Consider the following 26,046-nt stretch of genomic DNA (forward strand, 5'->3'; position numbering starts at 1 on the left):
TTTTCAAGGTAAATTTGCCTTTTGGTTATTATATTGAGGTAAAGAAACACATGATTTTTAACACAAATAATAGACTCTGAATTGTAGATTCAAATGATTGCAACTGGTGCCTTTGGTGCATTGCCAATCCCTCAGGTATACAGGTAATTAGAAAAGTACTTTCAAAGTGTGTGAAATTAGGCTACAACATAAATCCCAAGTCATCATTCATTAATCTGATAGAGAGATGAGAATGACTAAAAATAGAATAGACTGCTTTTAAGTAGACCTGATAAACTCAACATATTTAACTAAAATTCATGGAAATTCTTTTTCACTTACAGTGTCTTTTTTTTTTCTCAAACAGACAATTGTTATAATCTACTAAGAACAAAAAATTGAAGAACACAGGCACAGCATGTAAGACAAAAACTATATCAATTTATATAAAACTCAGGTTAGATGACTGATTTTATATATAATTGCTTAATAAACAAGCCACCTTAAAAACACTACTCCAAAAATGAGGTTATCCATTTGTTTCTGCCTATTTAGCAAATTTTAAATGAAACTACTAGCAGAAATGGGTGATGGTGGTCAAAAAGTAAAAAGAAAAAGTGAAACAAATTATTATGACATGATAGAATCCCTTATAATTACATAATTTTGAAAGACAGCATGGTTAACAAAACACTGAGCACACTGATTTTAGAGTGATGTTGCACAAAGAAAAAAAGAATATCAATAGCAGAAAATATCAGTTATTATTTACAGATGGTGATGTAATATAACATATATCTCATTTTAGCATACATTTCAGTAATGGATCACTGAATAGTGTAAATTAGGGCTCAAAAGAATTAAAGGAGAGCCTGGCCAAAATGAAGAAAATTTTCACTAAGTCACTATATTATCAGAAAGCCCTGATAATTATAATCGATGACAAATGACTTTCCAGGGACTGAGAAAAACAGTAGTTTTGAAATGAGAGAACAGAATATTTTCACGTCTTCTTTTAAGGACATGTGGTTCAACATTTTCTCCAGTTTCTTTAATTGAATTTCAAAATATGCAATGTGATTTTATACCTTATTTACACTCCAGTGGCGCACTGAATGCTGCACATCATTAACTTTGACGTAGGTGTTCCAAACCACGACCACCCCCATGCAGTCTCCTGAATACATGTGATGACCTATTTAAAAAAGTAAAATCACTTATAAATGTTACACAGAAGTAGAAATAAATAATATGAAATCGGGAAAACACATCCCCGTGAAACAGTCAAAGAATCTTAGGGCTACTAAACAGTATTTCAATTTAAAAAAGCCAAAAACACCGAACACAACTCACAATCAAATCCCAATTATCTCTAAATGAATTCTTCACTCTTGAATTATTTTTGATGACTTATTACCCTTTGAGACTTGCCTGATTTGAATACAAAAAGAAATGAACATCTCAGTGCATGTACATATGGCTCAAATTCCAAGCTGAACAAATTACCTGAATTATCCAATATGTATCTATATTGTGCATCTCTATTAACCTATATAATCTCTTTTATATTCCTAGAAAAACACCTGTATTCTGATATATACTGTTAGCATAATGCTTGAGATCCAGCAAAAACTCAATGATCAAGGAATGCATAAAATAACAAATAACAGGGGTTCCAGTTTAACATCAATTTTTAAAGTCAAACCATTTACAGTTGAATGGGACCTCAGAGACCATCAAGTTCAACTTCACACCCACTCAGGAATATCTTACACACCATTAATAACAGATGGTAATTCAGCAACTGTGACTTTAATATTTTTAAAAAGCAACTTATTCAACTAATAAACTGCTCAATAACGTATTAGGGTGTGTTTTCTAATTCTGAGAAAAGAAAATCTGTCTTCTGTAGCTTTGGCCCCATCTCTACCCACTGGAGCAAAACAGACTCATTTCTCTTTATTACATACGGATATCTTAGCCAAATATTTGAAGACATTTATCTCTCTTTTATAATCTGAGCTACTTCTTTATGACAGAGTTTTTAGATACCTTTCTATCATTGGTTGACCTTTCTTTGGCGTGTTCCAAGATATTAACATCCTTATAGTTGAATTGAGTACATTAGCAGTATTATCATTTTGATCTGGATCCCATACTAGTTAATTATAGACATAGCCTGCATATTTAGTGTCGGAAATACTGTAAAAGGTGACTAATAGATATAATAAATTTCTTTATTCTTTCATCTGATAAAATAATTTATATTTTGTCTTTAAAACACCATCTATATTATTCATACACTAAGATAAACTTATAAATAATTGCAAATTTCCCTTCTATATGTTTCTATACTTAAAAAAATTCTGTTGCTATATTTAAAATACATGTTTTTAAATATTCTTTTGGGATTTTCCCTTCATCGTCCTCTTTTATACCCTTCAAATTAAAAAGCCCTCTTAAAAGACAAATCTACTAAGGGGATAACCACCAATCCAATGAAATACATTTATGAAATTTGGAACATGACTGGTTATTACAGCAAAGATTAGTTGAATATAAATGTTTAGGAACTGAATGACTTTAAAATTACAAACAGAACTCCAGTGCCAAATCTATGCCCAGGTCTACCATATAATCTGCAAAATATGTACAAATCTAGATATGCACAAATAATCATCAATACATAAAATCTCTCTCAAGCTTAAATATTTATTATCCTAGTGAGATTAAAATTTTAAAAATACCCTTCATGTAATTAGGCTTCATTTGGAATATATTCTCTGACGTACCTTCAACATCAAAACAGAGAGAGTTGATGAAACTCCTGTGTGTGTCAAACTGTCGGATCAATATGGCACTATCCTCTCTCATATCAACTTTCCATATGCGTATCACAGAATCATAGCATCCTGTAACCACCAGCTCTTTTACAGCTGGATGGAATTTAGCCGTGTAAACAAAAGCAGGGTGAGGTAAAACTCTGAAAGTCTTTGTACTGTCTACTTCATTTTTCCATATCCTGGAAAAGGATAAAAAGTTACATGTTGCTTCTGAAAGGCACAAGTTTCTTTAAAAGTTTCATTAAGAACCAATGTAGCCAATGGGACTTAAGTAAGCAAGTGACAACAACCAACCATAAACTAAATTTAAACTTTATAACAATAAAAAATAATGTGATCATGAAATTGATGGCTGGGGTTCTTTACATTTTAATCAAGCTATTTCTTACAGTTATTATCAAGATTAGTGGTTAATTTGTCTACTAATTATAATCTATACTATAAAATGAAAGACTGCATTTGTATTTAGACATGTCTGCCTTTTGTAAACCTACCTATTTTTTACATCAATTAAACATCCATCAAATAGAAAAATATTGCATTTAGTACACTATATATATAAAAACTAAAATATAGGGAGAAACTTTAATGATTTCCCATTTAGGTTGTGTATATATTGCTTTTGCAAAGTGCTTATTAGTGGGGGTTTAGAGAACAGGGTACTCTATTACCTTTGTATTAGTAATGTCAAAGCCTAGATTATATATATGAAGATCTCAAAGACTTACAAGCCATAATGAAATTATTATATGACTACTTGAGTAAAATAAGATTAAAATAATATTTTGATAGAAAACAGACTATCTGAAATTAAGCACTCACTTTGTGTTTAACACTCTCATTATCTCTTCTTCTATATAATAGATGATTAAAAAAACAGTATTATTGTCATTGTATAATAATCTTGACAAAAGAGTGAACTCTGTGGGTTAAACAGTTATGTAGATACTCTGCATTTGTAATCAATGTGAAAAACAAAGGCAAAATCTAGCAACAAACAGACAGGTGCTATATGAATGTGGAATATCAGATTTTTAAAAGATTAAGTTATTACAATTAGAAAAATATTATTAATCTTTTAATATGGAGATTTATAATTCATCCTTTTAATTACTGCCTAAGAACTAAAGCAAACTAAGTCCATCACAGAATTATCAATAAAAGAAAAAAAACACAGTTGCTATTCAAGAGTAACATTCTATGAGTTTTCTCAGCAGCTGCTTAAAATACAGGATATGATCTTCAATTACAAAGAATTCAAACTAATAATGAAGGAAGTGAAAGAACATGTTTTCAAGTAAAAATAAAGCACATGTGTCACTACATAAACATCTTACTATAGTACTACTTTCAATGAACATACGTTACATGAAATATAGTACTTATTGAAAGAAGAAAGTCACCTAATTTGGAGTGAATAATAAGATTGTTAAAAGATAAAAATTTCACTAACAAATCTTACCATCATTTGAAATACTATGTAATAAACACAAATGAAGCAATTGTATTTTTAAAACAGCTAAATATAATTAAACAGACATAATATATTAGAATAAAAATTAAGCTTTTTATGTAAAAATGGAACTAGTATCAATGGTGGCTTTAGTTACTCAATCTATGGCAGAATCCAAGATCAAAACATACGTATTAATGGGTTTGGGAAAAAAATCAGGCTCATTATAGACAGCAAAGAAGGATATACAAATATGTAAAGACTAGATTATCGCACACAAAAAAATTATTAGAATTGGAAAAGAAAAAACATACCAAAATTAAAACAGTATGTGTGAAGAAGGGGTAGAGTGGGGACCTATGGGCCTATTTCGGAGCTATTACACATAGAAAAAAATCTTTCTGATTATATGAGGAGCTGTTGATTTGGGAAAAATACAGATTATACTGAAGATAACTAAAAAAGGAGATTTAGGTTAAACCCTTAAGGCAAAAAGCTAACCAGTGGCAAACAGCTACTCAGGAGACACTAATGACAGTATATGACAGTCATCCCGAGGAAGACATGAGGACATGGGCAGAAACCCGTACTTCTGCCACTTTTGAGCATTAGCAACTCTCATTCTCTTCCTTTTGCCTTTAGCCTATTCATTGTAAGTATTCCTTACCTCTCAAAAACTTGTCTTTTTGGTTCTAGCCACAATGTTTCTTTCTTCACTCAGTTAATCCTTCACAATAGTATTTTTATGATATAAAGAGTCCTACAGAAATATCAATTTCAAAGCTACCTAAAGAAAAAAGCATACTTTACTATAATATATGTTCTGTGGGGAAATCCAAGATGGCTTTAAGAAATGGTGAAATCTGAGTTGGGTTTTAAGTGATGATTATGAGTTCACGAGGGCTCCCAGAAGGCACTTAAATGTTTGTTGAATGAATGAGTTGGGCAGGAAGTGTAGCAAAAGGGCATTTAAGCATAGGAAGAATAGTAAGGTAACAGGGCATGGAGATGCCAAAGAAGAATTTAGGGGTATTGCGAACGATTGTGTGGATGAGGCAGAATGTAAGGTCAACGAGGGACATGCTTGTCATGCCATGCAAAGGAACTGGAATAGGCCAGTGGCAACTAAAAGTGTTTCCTTTTGTTTTTTTCAAATCAAAGTACTATGAAAGATAGTTTTGGAAAGATAATTTTAGAATAGTAGAGATGGAGGAGGCTAGAGACTGAACACTGGGAAAGTTTAGCAGCAACAGTTTAAGCAAGAGACAACAAGGGTTTGAATTAAGGCAACAGCAGTGAGGATAGAAAGGGTGTGATACAATGGTGAGTCGTTTAGGAGAGACAATTGAAAGACTTTAGTACTACTTAGATGTGGAAAAAAAATGGTGGAAAGAAGAAATGAGTACTACTCTTGATTCACAAAGTGGGAGATGTAGTGGGTAAGGATGTCATTAAAAATATATATAAGAGGACTAAAACAGAAAAAAAATTTGGTGATTTCAGTAAGTTTGGTTTCAGACTTGAGGTGCCACTGAGTAATCTAGATATAAGCTTGTAATGGAAAGTAAAATTCAGAAAAAAAGTGGGAGCTAGAAGTCATTAGAATGTAAGTGAGATTAAAAGCTGGGGAAGATGAGAGAGACCAGGATAAGCACACCAAACAATCAAGTAAAGCAGGTAAAGGACCTTGGGGATTAAACATCTATAGAGAACAGGCAAAGTAACAACAACGAGAATTGGTCGGAGTCATAGAAAGAAAACAAAAGAGGTTGTCAACGAAAACCATGAATTTAAAATATTTCCAGACCGGTCAATAATTAATTACTGCAGTGAAGGCCAACAAGGTAAGGACTCAAACTGGCCAGTGGAACTGAAAATTAGCAAGAAACTGCTGACCTTTTGAAGCAAGTTTATACAGTATGGTGGGCGTGAAAGCCAGACTGATTGGAATGAAGTACAGACAATGTGTGTAGGACGCTCTCGATCATGTGGAAAGAAAAAACAGTGTGGTAGTCTGGAAGGCAGAGAGAGTTGAGAAAAAGATTTCTTTAAGATGAGATTTGAGCACAGAGTTGACCCTTGAATAACATGGATTTGAACAGTGCAGGTCAATTTATATGCAGATATTTAAATGGTATTTTGAAATTGTATTTTCAATCCATGGTTGGAAATCCATGTATTCTGTATTTCTAAAATGAGAGAACAATATCAATACAGAGAAAGATACTAAAGGGTCAAGAGGTGTAGGAAATAAAAGTAACAGAATTGTAGATTAAAGGACTAAGATTAAAAGCACAGGTCAAGGATTAGTCTTAAAGGTGTCTGTACCCATACTTCTTTGTTAAAAGAGATGGACTGAGACAAAGATGGGTGAACTTACAGATTATTAGGTGGGAAGCCAGAGGGAAATATAGGAAGCTCATGTCTGTCTAACTTTCACTGTGAATTGAAGGCAGTTGTCTAATCAAAGCGGGAAGACTGTGATTCAGTATAGAGAACTCTAACACATGGTAAAGTTTGGATCTGCTGTAGGAGGAATGAGAAAAGATAGCCAAACAAAGACAGGTCAAAGGACTACTCAGCAGAGATGAGAACTCAGGTGATCTTCAGATTTACAAATTCATAATTAGGCCTTAGCAAAGTTATATATTTTTTCTCTAGTATATCCTGGCATCGGACAGGATGGCTATGCTGAAAGAACCAACAGACTACATAGGTTCTTGAGGATATTGTTAAGAGGGACTAACAGTAGGTTCCCAGCTAGACAGAGAGGGAAATCAATTGTTACCAGTTGCTATCTTTTTTATTTAACTATAAACTAAACAGTAATGATAACTTCTTAATCAAGTAGACATTTTATATTGACAAAGAAGTTGGTAAGATTCATAGAAGAAGGGACCCAGATACTAGAAGAGACTGTTAAAAGTATGCTTAAGGCTATCTCAGTTGATTAGAGCATGGTGCTGATAACACCAAGGTTGCTGGTTTGATCCCTGCATGGGCCACTGTGAGCTGCGCCCTCCTTAAAAAAACCAAACCAAACCAAACCAAAAAAACCCAAAACAACGTATGCTTAAAGAACAAGAAGCTGCTTAAAGAACAAACAGCAGAATAAGAGTGAAATCAGAGTGGCTCTCAAACAGCTCTAAAGGTCAGTTTCCTAGTTTGTAGAAATAATAAATACTTATGTGTATCCACCTACATTCGTTGGAATCAAATTAAATGCCATTTATAAAAGCATCTTGAACAACTGCCTAATGATATTTTTAGAATATATCCAAGGCAGAGCAAGTAGCCACAAAAAGCATAAATGAAACTTAAAACAGTACCTTTTAAAATATTTTATTGTGACACTTATTAAATTGGAAGGGGTTATTTTAAGACTGACATTCTGAAAAATGCAAATATTTGATAATCTATAAAGCTCTTAAAACATACGGTGCACATTCATTTATTTACTCCATACTATGTCCTAAGCTCCACTGTGCCCTGGCTTCTGCATCCAGCTAACAGTGAAGATGGAGTCCCTGCCACCAAGAGCTTACATTCTTGAAAAAAATCTCAGTTGTATTAATAATCTCATCTGAAATTATTAATCGAACAATGTGCACAGTGATCATTTAAGGACAGTGAGAATTATATTGCATAAATAAAATATATTTAACAAAGATATCTTCAGGAAAAGTTTTCACTACTACTTATTGAATTAGTTCTGTGTGATGCATTTTTATGCCAGTTCCTTGATAAGCAAAACATAAGAGTAGCTATATCACTTTATAACACTCTTTGCTTTCCCTTGATGGAAAATGTCAGACACAGAAAGTACTTGTCAAGTATACTAACCTGGCAGTGCCATCAGATGATGCAGTAAGGATATAGCGATCATCTTTTGACCAGCAAAGATCATAAATGATATTGAGGTGGCCATACAATTCTCTCATGAAACGTCCAGAAGGAATTTCATATACTAATGAAAATATTCAAAAATTAGTAAGTTTCCAGACAGAATTCTTAATACAGTAATATACAGATTATAATTTATAATAATTTGTACACAAGGTAAACACTGCTCATAGGAATATCACCAATGACATTTTCAGTATAAAAAACTTCAAAATCTACTTAAACATTTTTTTACTTTCTTTAGACACAAGAATTTACATACATAAAATTTTATAATATGCTACAATTAATTATTCTCATCTCTTCAAACCAATTTTCCTAATCAATTAATCAAATAAATAACATTTAAATTGCAATTCACTTCAAAGATTCTATAATTTGGGATTTCATGAATAAAGTATTATTTTACCTGAAAATTCATTGAATTCCAACCAAAATTTTAATTATTTGAAATAATGAGAAATTTAAGTCACACTATCGTCAGAAACAAATTCTAATGCTAAAATTATAGATATAGTAAGGGAATTGACAGAGACCCAATCTAATAAACATGGCAGTGTAGTATGGCTATGTTACTGTATACAATAAAATCACCTAAGATAACGACTCAACAGAACAACAAACTTTCCAAGTCTCTACTTCCACCTAGTGGTCAAACCAGTTGCCCCTTAAACTACTAAGCGGTACACAAGTACTTCTGGCATAGCAAAATAAAGCCCTTGGAAAATCTGCTACCCCAAAAAGGCAATGAGAACACTGGCAAATATTGTCAAAATTAACTTTTTCAGAACTCTGGAAATTAAACAAAGGCTTGCAACAATTCAAGGAAGATTTATTCAAGAAAAACAACTGAATCTTGGTAAGAATACTAAGCTGTGTGGTATTTTAACTTGCCTTGTTCCCTCCCATTCTCCTTTCCCAAGCTCCAAAGTAGCCTTAAAAACCACCAGCCTTACAACTACAAAAAAAAAAGCAGCCTGGCAGCCATGGAATGGGGCAGAAGACGTCTGAAGCTCCCCAGAAGCCCCATCCCCAAGACTTATTATTGTTAGACATTTCTGGCAGCTCCTTGAAAAGCTCCATTCTCAGGTCTTGACTTTTACCTGCCCTGGCTCTGAGCATGCTCTGTGTGAACAACCCTGACTCTGGGGTGCATGTCGAAATAATCGGTGGCATAGCTGTCTCAGTCAGTGATACCAATTGTGGCTAAGAAGAGGCAGACCAATAAACTTAAAAGGAAAAAATCTGGGAATAAGACTTCCACAAGGACTTGAAAAGCTCCAACATACTCCTGGGGATAGAAGGACATACGCTCCTGGAAGGCTGTGTGCATGCCCAATAAAAACCTGAAAGGTCCAATCTCTCACCCTGACAGCCTGTGCAAATAGGACGTGAAAGCTAAGGCTGAAGAATTAAAAGCGTATCCCAATACACACACATACAGAGCCCCTCATCAAAGGGAAACCTATTCACTGAAGGCATTTTTAAAAATCTCTCTTGAACCACTGGCTGACCACTAAGCTAACCAAGAGGTGACTTCGGTGGCAACACAGGACAAAGGAAAAAGACTACAGAATTAGTCCAGGAAAGTCACTAAACAAACAGAAACAACATATCCTGGGCGGGTAGGTAGAGTGGGGGAAGGAGAAGGAGCTAATTTCCAGGGCTGCCACATTTTAATAGTTACTGTATCCAGTTTTCAACATATAATAATGGAAATGTGGGGGCGGGGAGGATAACCACACACAGGGAAAAAAGCAACCAATAGAAACTGTCCATGAGGAAGCCTAACGTTGGTCTTCCTAGACAAAGACTTTAAATCCACTCTTAGAAATATGTTCAAAGATCTAAAGAAATCTATGTCTAAAGAACTAAGGTGTGAGAATTTCTCATGAATAAAAAGACAGATGTTACATATATAAAATAAGACTAAATAGAAATTCGAAAGTTGAACAGTACAATAACTGAAATAAATGAATCTCGAAGAGCGGCTCAACAGCAGATTCGACCTGGCAGAAGAACCAAGACTTGAAGACAGGTCAATTGAGACTATGCAGTCTAAGGGACAGACAGGAAAAGAATGAAGAAAAATTAATAAAATTGCAGAGACCTGTGGGACACCAAGTGTACCAACATAGAAATGCTGGAAGTCCTCAAACAAAAAATTGAAAGGTTTAGAAAGAACTTTTCAAGAAATAAGAACAAAAAACTCCCCAAATTTGTGAAAAACATTAATCTGCACATTCTGCAACCTAAATAAATTCCACTAGACATATCATAATCGACCATCAAAATTCAAAGACAGACTCTTCTTCTGTTTTTTAATATTTAAGCAGTAAGTAAAGCTAAATTCATATAGCATTTTGAACATGATTGTTTTTAAGCATAAAGTAATGTATTCACAGAAATGTTGAAAATATATAAATCAGAATGAAACTAATTCTTTCACTGGCCAAGAAAATGAAATCACCATTAATCTTCTGGAGTATGTTTCCTAAGAATCTTTTTTCCCTGTGCATAGTTTTCGGTGAATTTTTAAAATAGCATGGTCGTAATCAAACTACACACATAATTTTGTTATTTCTTAAAACTAACATTGCTTCATGAAGAGGAATATAAATGTTAATCAAGTCAATTATAAGTCCCTCTCAAAAAAACAAAATTAGCAAAGGAAAAACTGTGTGGAGCTGAGGAAAACTGAACAGGATCTAGTGCTTAGGTTGCAAGTCCATGAGGGGCTGGTGGCTACCTCCTGCTGAGGTGAGCTGGTTTTCATTATTAAGCCGGAAGTATGGGAAAGGATTAATGTCTCTGAAGGAAAGAATTAATGTCTCTAAGTCTAAAAGAGTATGATAATGCTCACTTACAAAAACAAATCTCTAAAGATACATAAATAATTTTTCTTTTTAACATAATTTCCTATATTATTTAAAGGCAATTTGAGAGAGGGTTTTTGGCCTCTGCTGTCTTCTCTATTATAATGAAAAGTCTCCATCTAGGTACTGCAAAGATAATTATTATTGTTCTAGTGCATAACAAATTTGAGCACTTTCATAATTCAAATTATTACTATCAACTGATCACATTGACCTAAAATTCTTCATGAGATTTATAAATACTTCATGTTTCTAAATTCCTATATTTAAAATAAAAAATGCTTACAAAAATCCTCCTGAGGCCACCATTACCCTGATTCCAAAACCTGACAAAGACATTATGAAAAAAGAAAATTACAGTACAATGTCCCTGATGAACATAGATGCAAAAATCCTCAACAAAGTATTAGTAAACCAAATTCAGCTACACGTTAGAAAGATCATACACCACGAACAAGCGGGATTTCTTCTTGGGATGCAAGGTTAGTTCAATATCCACAAATCAACATGATATGCCACATAAACAAAATGAAGGATAAAAATCATATGATTATATCAATAGCTGCAGAAAAAGTGTATGACAAAAATCCAGTATCCATTTATGATAAAAACTCTCAGCAAAGTGGGAACAGAGGACCATATCTCAACATAATAAAGGCCATATATGACAAACCCACAGTTAACATCATACTCAATGGGGAAAAGCTAAAAGTGTTTCCTTAAGATCGGGAACAAAACAAGGATTTCCACTTTCACCACTTTTATTCAACATAGTATTGGAAGTTCTAGTCACAGAAATCAGACAAGGAAAATACATAAAATGTATCCAAATTTGAAAGGAAAAAGTAAAACTGCCATGATTTGCAGATGACATGATACTATATAGACAGAACCCTAAAGATTCCACCAAAAAACTATTAGAACTGATAAACAGATTTAGTAAAGTAGCAGGATATAAAATATTCAGAATCTTACATTTTTATATACCAATAATGAACTGAGAAAGAGAAATTAAGAATACAATCCCATTTACAATTGCATCAAAAAAAAAATACCTAGGAATAAATTAAACCAAGGAGGTAAAAGACCTGTACTTGGAAAATTATAAGACATTGAAGAAAGAAACTGAAGAAGATACAAATCAATGGAAGCATACACTGTGCTCATGGACAGGAAGAATTAACATCACTAAAATGTCCATACTACCAAAGAAATCTATAGATTCAATGCAATCCCTATCAAAATACCAATGACATTTTTCACAGAAATAAAACAAATAATCCTAAAATTTATGGAAGCACAAAACACCCCAAATAGCCACAACAAACTTGAGAAAAAAGAACAAAGTTGGAAGTATCACGCTACCTGGTATCAAACTACACACAAGGCTATCATAATCAAAACAGGATGATGCTGGCATGAAAAGACACATAAATTAATGGAACAAAACAGAAAGCCCAGAAATAAACCCATGCTTATCTGGTCAATTAATCTATGGAAAAGGCGGCAAGAATATAAAATGGAGTAAAGACAGTCTATCCTATAAATGGTATTGGGAAAACTGGACAGATACGTGTAAAAAAGTGAAACTAGACCACCTTCTTACACCAGGTACAAGAATAAACTTAAAATGGATTAAAGACTTAAATGTAAGATCCAAACCATAAAACCCCTAGAAGAAGAAAACAGGCAGAAAAAACAACTTTTTGTACAGCAAAGGAAACCACAACAAAACACAAAAACAACCTCATGCATGGGAGAAGATATTCCACTGAGACATCTGATAAGGGGTTAATATCCAAAATTTATAAAGAACTCATACAACTCAACACCAAAAAAACCAATCAATCCAATTAAAAAAATGGGCAGAAGACCTGAATAGACATTTCTCCAAAGAAGACATACAGATGGCCAACAGACATATGAAAACATGTTCAACGCCACTAAACATCAGAAAAATGAAAATTAAAAGTATAATCAGGTATCACTTCACACCTGTCAGAATGACTATCATCAATAAATCAACACACAAGTGCTGGCGAGGATGTGGAGGAAAGGAAACCCTCACACACTGTTGCTGAGATTGCAAACTGGTTCAACCACTATGGAAAACAGTATGGAGGTTCCTCAAAAAATTAAAGATAGAACTACCTTATGACCCAGAAATTCCACTCCTGGGTATTTATTCGAAAAAATTCAAAACAGTAATTTGAAAAGACATATGTTCATTGCAGCATTATTTACAACAGCCAAGAAATGGAAGCAACCTAAATCCCTATCAATAGACAATTGGATAAAGAAGATGTGGTACATAAGTACAATGTAATATTACTCAGCCATAAAAAAAAAAATTACCATTTGTGACAACATGGATGGACCTAAAGGGTATTATGCTAAGTGAAATAAGTCAGACAGAGAAAGACAAATACCATATGATCTCACTTATATGTGGAATCTAAAGAACAAATGAACAAACAAAATAGAAATAGACTCATAGATACAGAGAACAAACTGATAGTTGACAGAGCGGGTTGGAGGGGTTGGGTAAAAAAGGTGAAGGGATTAAGAAGTACAAATTGATAGTTACAAAATAGTCATGGGGATGTAAAGTACAGCACAGGGAATAAAGTCAATAATATCGCAATAACTGTATATTGCCAGGTAGGTACTAGACTAATTGGGGGATCACTTTGTAAATTATATAAATGTCTAACCACTATGCTGTATACTTGAAACCAATATAATATGGAATGTCAACTGTACTATAATTGCAAAAAAAAATCCTCCTGCATGTTTCAAAAATAATTTAACATCCTTTATTTAATCAGTCTCATTCTACTTCTGAACAGATATTGTATAGAAAAGAATAAAATTATTATAAAAGAATTGTTAATTTTCCCTGAAGAAATCTATTTTCCTTAATTTAGTAGTGCTGGGGGATTACTCAAATTACGATTTCAATGAATTTTAAAAACCAAAGAATGTTTGTCATAAGGACTTCAATCCAATTGATCAGATAGGATTATTACTCACACATAATTGGATATCCATCCCGGCTGGCACAGGCTGCTGCTAGTATTCTTCCATTGTGAGAGAAAGCAAGACAAAAACATCCCCTTTCTCCAGCATTTAGTGAGAAGAGCTGCTTGTTTGGGATACGGCAAGCCTAAAAAAAATACATTTTAAAAATATAAATTAAGAAACATTAAAACACAAAGGCTAGTTGTTAATTTCAATTACTGTAGTGGAGGAGTTTTTTCCCCAAGTCCCTTTATTGTGACGCAGAGGAAGAGAAAAGCAAGAAAGCAGAATGATGGAAAACCACAGTAAGTTATTTTACTTTCTAAGGAGGGAATCAGTTCCCCATAAAATTAAGTGAATTTATACTCTATGTCTAACCAGTCCTTAATTAACCTAAAATATGAACCAAAAATTTCAGTATCTGATACTCGAAAGCTGTCACTATCACATGATTTTTATATAGTCACAAAAAGAATGCATGTCATACTCTTATTCCAAGATAGCAGCTTGTTCTGAGACCATAAATACTCTACAGGGCTTAACTTAAGCCCAGGCTATATGAATATTCATTCTCTTTTTCTCTCTTGAAATAACCATCATTTGTAGCTGACTTCTGAAATGTGTTTTCAAATTAATCACCTATTATTTTTTCATTCACTAATTTTATTAAAATTTCATAATTTTTATTTTTTTATTTTGTTACCAAATGAAACCAAAACTTTCCAGGTATTAATATCTACTGTAGAAAATACTATATACTTTTTTTGTCCTAATTCTCTCTCTTCCAAACTGCAGTGAGCCTTTATTATCCCAAAAGTTCAATTAAACATATATAGGCCCTTACTATATGCCAAGAATGTGGTACTTTATTACAAACGTTTTTTCAGATATTCATCACAGTAACACTATGAGTACTATATATAGCTAATAAAGATTATTCAGAAGATTAAGCCCAGCTTAATGGGCCTCGTCAAAGACTATATAGCTCAAGGACCTGCTTTCTAGATGGGTACCAGGTTTTTCACAAATAGCATCAAGATTTAGCAGCATTATTAGAAGGCAGTACTACGAGCAGCTACTACTGTGTTTCTCCGAAAATAAAACCTAGCTGGACCATCAGCACTAATGCATCTTTTGGAGCAAAAATTAATATAAGACCCGATATTATATTATGTTATATTATATCCAGTATTATATTATATACTATATTATATCATATTATACCTAGTATTATATGATATATTATATGTAATATCATATATTACATTAGACCCAGTATTATATTATATTATATTATATTATATTATATTATATTATATTATATTATATTATATTATATTATATTATATATTATACCTGGTTTTATGTTATGTTATGCTATGTTATATTACATTATACCCGGTCTTATATTATATTACAATAAGACTGGGTCTTATATTAATTTTTGCTCCAAAAGATGCATTAGAGCTGATGGTCCCACTAGTTCTTATTTTCGGGGAAACACGGTAATCGTCGAAGCTAAAGTCACTAAAGCCACTGTGGTTTGCTTTGTATTCCCAGGGTTTGACTTTGTACTCAGAATAGGTAATAAAAGTTTAACAACAATAAAGGCCCTCAACATCTTTGACTCTTTCCCCTCCTTTACTACCTTGTGAGTCACTAAATTATGCTGGTTCGTTCTTTCTTTCTCTTACATTCATCTCTTATTTTTCATTTTTGCCACCATTATGCCAAGGTTAGACCCTTTTTACCTCACACATCAATGACTACAACTGCCATCTGGTAGGTTTCTCTCATTCTGATGTATCCTACCTCAAGCTCTTCTACATGCCATCACCAGCACTAATCTGTCCGAAAATACAATTATCACTCCTCTCCTACTCCAAAACTTTCCACTATCTCACATCCCACACAATGAAGTATTAGGACCATTTAAGACACTCTACAATATGGGCCTAATCTATCACACCACTTTATCTCTTCCCATAACTTGTTCCCAGCCGGCCAAGTTTTTGAGTGCCTAATGAATAGAGCAAGTCCTTTCTCATGTATTTACAACTTTGCCCCCATAGAAAATAGCCTTCCCTGTCCCTTTTCACAACCCTTAACTTGGCCACCTTTAAAATCTATCTCAATCTCCACCAACCTGTTGAATGGTCCCTTCTTCCACCATTCTAGTGCACTGTTTTCGTATCTGCCATTCTCAAACTGTTTGGTGTCAGGATGATTTATAATCTTTAAAAAATTTTGAGGACACCAAAAACCTTTTTTTATATGAATATGTACACACATATTTATTGTATTAGAAATTTAAAAAGATGTGTTCATTCATTTAAAAAATAACAATAGCAAATCCATTAAGTGTTAACATAAAAATCTTTTTATGAAAAATAACTACACTTTTGAAAGTCTCTTTAATATATAGCTTAAAAATATAAGACAGATTTTCATAATTGCTTTTGCATTCACTTTCTTGTGATATCACATATCATTTAACCTCTGGAAAACTCCAGTGCATAATTGTGAGAGAATAAAAGGGAAAAATAAACTAAATCATTATGAAATCATTAGAATCACTGTGATTCTACTATGAAAATAGGTTGACTTCACAGCCACCCTGGAAGGTTTTCAAGACTCCCAGTAGGTCCCAAATCATTCTTTGAGAACTGTTGAGCTACACAATTATTTTTATACCTGTCTTTCCTTAAGAATTCTCTGCAGAATACCTGACAGCAAACACCACTGTAACTGTTTGGTATTTCCCCAAATGATGTAAAAGATCCCCAAAGGCATAGTCTAAGTGCTATTCTCTCCACATTATTATGTTTGAAGTATTTAAAAAATGACATTAAGATGGATCTGTAAAATTGGCCTCTAAAAGAAAGTCAAACGTGATGCAAAACATAGAAAGTGAAAAGGTCTAGGAAAATAATCATTCTTATGTGAATATTTAATGTTTAGATAAATTAAGATTTTGGCTACAGTGCATCTGGTAATGGCTCATACACATAAAATAGAACACTCCACTCTTTGTGGAAATGAGATTTACAAAACTGTATCAGCAATGCTTCTCACGAATGCAAAATATGCTAACAAAATACGAAAACTTTAGGAAAAGCTTAAATACTGCTCAACTTGCAGTACAAGGATACACATGTACTATCTCCATCAACATGTGATTCAGAAAGAAGCCAGGGACTACAAAAAAAATCTCATGAATTCATAAAAAGAAATCAACTTTGTAATAATATCCATTAGGAGACTACCTCTTACAGATATCAAAAATCTATTATTTTTTTAAATTTTGTTATGGGTTGAATTGTGTCCCCCAAAATTTATTTGTTAAAGCCCTAACCCCAGTACCTCAGAATGTAACAGTATTTGGAGATAAGATCTTTAAAAAGCTGATAAGTTAAAATGAGGTTGTTAGGATGGGCACCCAATATAATCAGATCAGTGTCCTGACTAGAAGAGACACCAGGGGTATACAGGCAAACGGAAAGACCATCAAGAGCCAGCAACACGGCAACCATCTGCCAGCCAAGAAAGGCTTCCGAGCAAACCGACCCTGCCAACCCTTGATCTTGGGACTTCCAGGCTCCAGAACTATGACCAAATAAATTTGTTGTTAAGGTCACCTAAGTCTGCAGTATTTTTTATGGAAGCTCTAGCAAACTAGTAAAAACTGCCCAGGTCCTTAAGCAAACAACCAAAGATAGGACTTTTATGCAAACGATAAGCACTCTATAATTATTTGCCAAATGAATTCATGGAAAGACAAGGTTGTGGTTAAAAACAAGGATAATCTGAGAGCTAAATAGCAATGTAGTTACCCTAGGACCTCTAGGACCTATTGCAGTGTTTAAAGTAAATAACTAAACATCTAAATGAATCCAGTATCATCAGACACTTCACCTGCCCAGGTAATCGTTTCCACTTCACTACGTCCTTTGAATCTTCTAATCCAGGTTTTGTCTCTACTGAACTTGACTCACGGTGTTGTTCACAATGCACTGGTTTCCCTTTTTCCTCCTGAGGCACCATCATAGACCGGTAAGACGGCTTTATCTATACAAGTATACAAAATGAGAAAATTGTATCTCATGTTATTTTTTTTTCTTTTCTAGCATATATGGTTTTAAAAATATTGAAATAAACAACATAGAAATATTTTCAAAATTTAATCCAGAAAAAAATTCTACTTTTGTTTGTACATTATTCTAGATATAATTAAAGTTGCTTGAAATGATAGTCCTATAACCAGAAAGCCCTAGAAGTTTGGAGTTAAAAAACAGAACTCTAGTGGTAACATGAAATGATTTTAATAATTCTGGCCCATTATTTCTGACTCTTCACTAATACCTACAAGAAGTTATGTCATGGCTTTAATATACTATGGTATTTATCTCTGGCTTTAGTGTCACAAAACTGATATCATAAAGATCAAAAGTTTTTTTAAACCTTCCATTTCTTAAAAATAATTTAACTCCATTCAAATCAATGCAAACCAACTCTATGGTCACAGTTGTAACATCAGCTATAGAATATGCAACAGACGTAGAATGTCTTATAGCGAATAAGACAAAAGCAAAAGTTTAACCTCATTTTAGGACACATTCTAAGATCATTCACAATTTTAACCTATGGAGAACAGCAGTAGAAATATTTTTACTGATTATTTAAATAATATTGTGAAAAATGTGCCTGTAAATAAATCATGCCTGCAAACTATGGCCCAAGCCAAATCTAGCCTGCTATTTTTGTAAATAAAGTTTTATTGGAACTCATTTTCAATTTGTTTAGTTATCACCTACACGTCTTCGTACCTATTTTCATGCTACAAATGCAAAGTTGAGAAGTTGTGACACAGACTGTATAGCCTAAAAAGCTTAAAATATTAACTAGCTGATCCTTTATGGAAAATACTTGTCAACTTCTGCTTTATATCATTCTTTTATCTCTAATTTTAAAAAAAAGTACAATTTTAAAAAGAAAACATTTTTCCTAACATTGAAATCTATAGTTAGTACTTAAAATTCATTGAAGTATATTCTAAGTATCAGCTATTACAGGCTTAATACATAATCTTTGAAAGTAATTTTCTATTCTAGAAAGCTATTAAAATAATTCTACAGTCCTTGTCTTTTTAGAATGGAAAACATGTCACCGTTTAACCTGAACAACAGAGGATATATATTTATATATGCTATTAACTTACATATTCTGGAACTTTCAATCCTCTTACAGTTACATACAACGTAGATGGATAACGATTTCTTGAGCATTTTGACCACCATTCAAAAACCTCAACGACATCTAAGTGGGATCGAAGCTTTGCTGGTGGGTAATACAGCTGCAAGCGAAGTTTTGAATTGATGTTTACATTTCCATTGGCTCCTAGAAGCTTAAAATAAGAATTCAAATAAAATTTCATCTTCAATGAAAATAAGTAAATCTGATAAAGCAATAGTATATAGTCAAAAATTCATTTTAAAAAGATTACTATGGCTTGCTGAAATTCCTTAGATTCATAAAGCAAAGAACACTGACACAGTTGGTTAAGCACAGTTCCAAACCATTTTGACAAAAGGTAACATAAACGAAGTTTTAAATATTTTCCTGATAGTTGTCTTTTTGCCTGTACAATTTCAGATGGTTGGTAAAGCATTTACATTAGTGTGCCAGATGTTATTTTGCACATGGAAGGTGATCAAGATACCTTTGTTTGAAATAATAATGATAAAGATTAAAATGCATATTATTTAAACACAGGAACACATTTCCCATGTGTTTAGTATCAGTATTTCTAAAGGTAAAATTTTATGGTTTTAATTTTTAAAAAGTTAAAATCATTTTCAAAGAGTAATTAATATAATTAATCTCACTCAATCCATTCATTACATTTAAAAATATTTTAGGCTGCCTTCTTAAAAAGGTATATTTGATTTAAAAAAACCCAACCTATTAAACAACTTATGTTTAAGCTAAGTAAATGGAGATTCTTATGAGAAAAATAAAAATCTCACCAAATCAAAACAGGTCCTTTTTCACTAGACTATGCCTCTAAGTAAAAAATGTCGTTGTTAACCTTTGTGTCCTCTACAAATTAGGAAGACAGCTGGGAGCTTTTGCAGCAATTCAGGCAGAACATGAAGGTGCAACTTGAAGAGTAAGGGTTGAGTTCAGGAAATTTTTTCAGTAACTGTTACTGATTGATGCAACTTGGAAAAGTAAAACAAGGGAAGAGTCAAGAAAGACTCTAAGGTAGTGCTAACAGGACTTTATGATGATGAGGATGTTCTATATTTGTGCTATCCAACACAATATCCACTAGTCCCATACGGCCACTGAGCACTTGAAGTGTGGCTAGTGCAACCGTGGAACTAAAATTTTAGTTATATTTAATTTTAATTAATTAATTGGAAGTCAAATAGCCACATGTAACCTGTGGCTACCAAAACAGATAGTGCAGCTCTAATGTCATAAACTTGGGTGACTGGGCAGATGGCAAGGCTACCAACCGAAGTAGCAGCCAGAGAAGGGGTAATGATTTAGGTAGGATGTTCAGTTTGGGAGGAGTCTCAGATGTCAATGGGTCACCCGAGTTGAAATGTCTGAAATGTGAAGCACAGGCAAGAAAAGTGGGTCTAAGGAAAGTAGGTTAAAGATGAAACCATGAGTAGGATTGACATTGAAGAAGTAAATGGAAGAACGTGAAGGAAACTGAAGAAATGGTATAAGGAAAATCAGGAAAGGATGGAGTCAAGAAAACCAAGATAACAGTTTCAAGAGTGACGTATTACATGTGCATTGGTGAAATAAAAGACTTGAAAACTGTTCATTAATTTGGCAAATACAAATCATTAGCGATTTGTTAGGAGAAGCTTTAGGGCTAAGGCAAAATTCAGATTGCAGTGTGTTCAGAAATAATGAGGCATCAATAAAGAAACAGAATTGGCAAAACATAGCCCATCTTTTTCCCACCCCTCGAGAGAAGGATGTAAAGTCAATGGAGGTTGTAAGCAGAGGGATAATGATATGATACGAAAGGGTAGAGAAGAGTTTCAAATTGAGTAACAGAGATATTCAGTCATTAGATATTAAGCACCTGAGATTCCCTTTATAAACCCTACTACTGTCTACTGAAGCTTATCATAAGGAAATATCATTTTAAGGAGGTATTATTCCCAGCTTCTAAGTCATATACTTTCCATAAATTGTTTTAATATTCACCAGGCAATCTAGTTTACACTAGTATGCTGCTTAGCAGGAGAAAACAACTAAAATCCAGCCAAGGTACTGTTACATGGTTACAAATTATATAATGTAGAACTGGAATAAATACGGCTTTATTATTTTATAGTCATATATGTATATATATATATATATATATTATATGCTAAAATAAGTGAAAGTGCCTCTAGCTGAGAATTAGGATGGTCTCATTTATATCTGGACCAGGGTCCTTTGGGGTTCATATAGACCACTGTAATAACTTTACAATTACCTAGGACATTCTTGGAACAAATGGTATAGGTATTAAAACGTTAAAATTTCAATTTGATTCATGGCACTATCTCAAAGATGGATTTTTCCTAGTTACTGTTTCCATACATTTGTTAATTCTCTCAATAGATCGTCACTGAGCACTTTCTGTGCTTGGAGCACTGATATGCTGGGAGCTAGTTAAATGAGAAGAGATCTGGTAAAACAAAAACTAAAAATGTTGGACAAATTTGCCAAAAAGAAGTCACTGCTGACTTTGAAAAGCTTACAGTTTAATGAATAAGATATATAAGTAGTACAGTAGAGAAGCACATAGAATACCTTACTCTTTACAGGGGGTGGAGATGGGAGAATCCCTGTTACCATTTCTGCTAATGGCATAAAACAGATAAACGTCAAATCCATATGACATTTATTTAAAGTTAAAAATGTTGTGAAATACATTACTGTTTCCCAAGTGCAGGTTACAGTAAATACTGCAGTTCTGCACAAACCTTAGCATAAATTGAAGAAGTTTCTAATAAGACCACAAGCAGGCAATGTTTACTATGGGAAAAGGGCCTTCTTAGGTTTTTGGTTTTGCTTTTTGCTGTGAATCAGTATAGAGGGGTACAGAAAAAGGTATAATGGGTTTTAGAAGGGTAATTTTAGAAGGTACACTGGACCAGGTGATTGTTAAGTAGAATTACTTCCTCACCACAGCCAAACTGGCTGCCATTCAGCAGTCAGACTGCACCTCTTCTGATGCCTCTCTCTAACCCCCGCATGGGTTAAGTGACTCACCTGGGTTTTCAAAGCATCTGCTCTATAGCACATCATGTAAATTGTATGTTTATATAAAAACTGAACTGGAGGGCAAGAACAACGTCTAATTTATCTATGAATGCCCTGTATTTAGCGGTGCGTCATTTCATAGATACTTAAATGTTTGTTGAATAGAGGGGTATAGAAAAGGACAAGTTTTATAAGATAGTACAAAATATGTGAATTATTCAAGACTTTCTATAACTCAAATTTATGTTTGAAGTCAGAAATAAAAAATACCAGAAATAAAAAATTATAAAATTAAAATTTCCTTTTTAAAAAGCATCAATCTACTTACACTTTATCTCTGCCTCGAGTAACGTTTTGTTAAATATCATTTTGTTACAACATTGAAGAGATGGCACAGGAACCTAACTCTTGTTTATATCAGTCAGCCTATGATAAAATGGGTTTTGGTATACGTTGTTTCGCTTAAAGTTGCAGAACTATAGACATTAAATGAGGGCTTACTGTATACTTGCTCCTTACAGCATCAGTGACTCTGCACATACTGCACCTTCTACCCTGAACTTTCTTTTCCCCACTGCTAGCACCTAGCTAACATTCAGGTTCAATGTCTCTTCCTGAAGATTCTCTGACCCCACAGGATGTTTTTCATCATCCACCCCATACCACTTCATAGTATTTATAGAAATTGTAATAAATGAAAAATTGTATAATCAATTGTTTTATGTCTGTTTTTCTTGCTAGAATATGAAGTTCATGTTTTCTGTTCACTGACTAGAGTAGTGGCTGGTACATAAAAAGGGTTGAATAAATATTTGTTGAATAAATCACAGCAAGGCTGTCTGTGTCTTTTTCAATGCTGTATCCTTAGAGCCAAACAGTGTACCTGGCACAAACTAGGCACTCAATAAATGTTTAAGAATCTAAATAAGCATAACTTGGGCTTGAATTATTAACTCTCTACTATTGCAATCTTACCTTAGATCGTAACTACTTATATGAAGCCAAACTGACTTGGGAAAACGCAGCCAATCGGATTTGAAGATTATTTTAAAAGTATTTAAAATGGATGAAAAACATACCCTGAGAAATGCCCAGGCAATTTTCCGAAAGCCACATTTTTGGTTTTGAATTTCTGAGTTATTCCTAATTTCATCCATGCTTAAGAAATCAAGAATCTGTAAATAAATAGAAAAGAATTATTTCACAGAAGACTAGGCTACCTAAAATTTGTTATTTTCTATGTATTATGAAAACTTAAAGAAAAATTTGTTTACTTAAAAAGTTTTCCTTATTGGAGGAAAAACATTTTTCTCTCACTTCATTCATCTTTAAGTTATCCTGTTAGTGAGGATCTATTTTTTTGAAAACTTTATCTTTTATTAATAGATCTATTAAGATTAACTTTAAATCCAAAACAAAATATTAATTATCTCAAATATAGTCTAGGCATAAATATACCAGTTCTTAAAGCTTGATCATTTTTTAAACGTATGAAAGCAGACTTTGATGGACGGTTTGTTTAAAAAACTCAGGGCTTTATCTCTGGCTCTTTCCTTGGATCACCTTCCTGTGGGGATTTTCAATTTGGATACATGTTTTCATTAGGCTTCTCAAGACATTTTCTTTCACATCTCCAGCCTGTCTGGATGTCACAGCTCCTGGATCTGCAACCGACTTGCTACAGAGACTATCTGTATTCTAGGACTTGTCAGAGATTATCACTTTGTACTTACTGGTAATTATCAAAAGCTCAGCTGAGATAACAAATCTTTATAGAAGAATGCTTAAAATATATGGACTCCATTCATCCCTGTTCTTTATTTACTTAAATCTGCCTTCAGATGTATGTAATGCATGCTCAGTAAAAAAACTATATAATATCTTTAACAAGGTAAAAACAATTTATAGTCCAGACCCACAGGTTAACATTAACATCTGGTTTACATGGATCTAAACCTGTCTGTGTGTTCCTACATATATCTGTATTACTACAAACCCAATGCTATTTTACAAACTATTTTCATATACTATGTAGTGGATATTTCTTCAAGTCAATATTATTAAGTTGGTGCAGAAGTAATTGAGGTTTAAAAGGTTAAAAATTGCAAAAATCGCAATTACTTTTGCACCAACCATATATATATATATATATATATATATATATATATATATATTCATGTATATTCATGATAATGGCTGCCTAGTATTCTTCTGTATTATCAATAACATGAATTTAAAAAAAAAACGTAATTTATTTAACTAAACCTTTTACTGATTGAAGAGAATGGTCCCTAAAATTTTTGCTATTGTAAACAGGGTTTAAATAAATATCCTTGCACATACATCTTTGTGTACTTGTCGTTTTCCCTTAAGAGAAATACCTAGAAGTACAGTAATAGTTTTAAGACTTCTGGTAGGTATTATCAAGTTGACCTCAATAAACCCTTAAAAAGTTGCAATCAGAAAGTATTTTGTAGACAATAAAACATATTAAAATTTAAGAAGCAACCAAAGTGTTTACAGTCCAATAATCTATCTTTCTTAAATCTCATAATATTACTAAAATGAATATAAAAGGTTATAGTTAACAAATGATAAATTTCTATGACAGAAAAAGTTCTCTGACACGCAAATTATATCACTTTTTAAAAACATCACAGGTTTGTATAAATCATATAACATACTCAGATGTGAATGGTAGAATATTCGTTTCACAAACACACATGGATCGCCTGAAAGTTAAGGATCATAAAAACAAGTAACTGCAAAATCAATCATTGGTTCTGGTGATGCCTTGCTATTACCATGCTAAAATTTGCCACCTTGCTTAAGCTAGAAGTGCTCTTTACTTCTCTTTGCTTATGGAGCTATAACATGGAGGGAAAAAAAAGTGGTATTTCAGGTTTAAACTAGCTTCAAATACAAATTACCTGTACTTAGAATTGGAATGACTGGAAAAATCACTTTCCACTCCGAACCCTGATTTCCTTTGCAGTAAAAAGTTAGAATAACACCTCAGCTCAAAGGCCATCTACTCCATAAAGCTTTGCCTGCCTGCTCTGACCCTCCACTACCCTTCACATTTAAGAAGTTCTACTTCATTTGATTATATATTACATTGTATACTTAGTCAAGTAATCTGTGTATGTTCACATTTATTTCCCGAAGTATATAAACTCTTAGGGAATCTGATAGATAAATGAGTTCACACCTTGCGAAATGGGTTAAGAATGGAAGATTAGAGAGATACACAATAGATTCAACATTTCAATTAATAGTCACGGCATTGTTTTAAGGATTAAACAATACAGAGTAAATCAAGGCTAACTTCTTACACTAGTAAATGCTCAACAAATAAATGTGCTATTTCTTGTATCTTTCACTTGTATCTCCATTGCATATTACAAACACTAAATCCTAGAGATTAAATTCTTACATTACTTTGTTGTACATTGAACTACTAAAAATAATAGCCTACCCTTTGTGCTATAAGTTGGCCCTCTGTATCTGTGGTTCCACATCCACAGATCCATCTAACCACAGACTACAACTATAAAAAAAAAAAAAAAAATCCCAGAAAGTTCCAAAAACTTGAATATGCCATGCACTGAGCACTATGCTGAATCAACATGAATGAAATGATGTGTAGGCATACCTTGCTGTAGCCTGTATGCAAACAGGTTATATGCAA

The 26,046-nt window shown here is 33.2% G+C and overlaps 1 protein-coding gene across 21 annotated transcripts in view; it reads right to left on the reverse strand.

Moving 5' to 3' along the window:
• AHI1 (Abelson helper integration site 1) overlaps positions 1 to 26,046 on the reverse strand; it is a 188,393-nt gene that overhangs the window by 137,390 nt on the left and 24,957 nt on the right. For all 21 annotated transcript variants that reach the window (XR_004422643.1, XR_004422644.1, XR_004422645.1 and 18 more), the window contains 7 exons: positions 23,435 to 23,530; positions 19,294 to 19,479; positions 17,991 to 18,143; positions 14,088 to 14,220; positions 8,119 to 8,242; positions 2,772 to 3,001; positions 1,068 to 1,174 (listed from right to left, as the gene is read on the reverse strand). Coding sequence is in view for 12 of the 21 variants with exons in the window: in XM_033102480.1 (XP_032958371.1) it covers positions 1,068 to 1,174; positions 2,772 to 3,001; positions 8,119 to 8,242; positions 14,088 to 14,220; positions 17,991 to 18,143; positions 19,294 to 19,479; positions 23,435 to 23,530 (1,029 nt within the window). In the remaining 9 variants the exon portion in view is untranslated. The remainder of the gene's footprint in view (positions 1 to 1,067; positions 1,175 to 2,771; positions 3,002 to 8,118; positions 8,243 to 14,087; positions 14,221 to 17,990; positions 18,144 to 19,293; positions 19,480 to 23,434; positions 23,531 to 26,046) is intronic.

Source organism: Rhinolophus ferrumequinum, chromosome 3, assembly GCF_004115265.2.
Source record: "Rhinolophus ferrumequinum isolate MPI-CBG mRhiFer1 chromosome 3, mRhiFer1_v1.p, whole genome shotgun sequence".
Taxonomy (NCBI): domain Eukaryota; kingdom Metazoa; phylum Chordata; class Mammalia; order Chiroptera; family Rhinolophidae; genus Rhinolophus; species Rhinolophus ferrumequinum.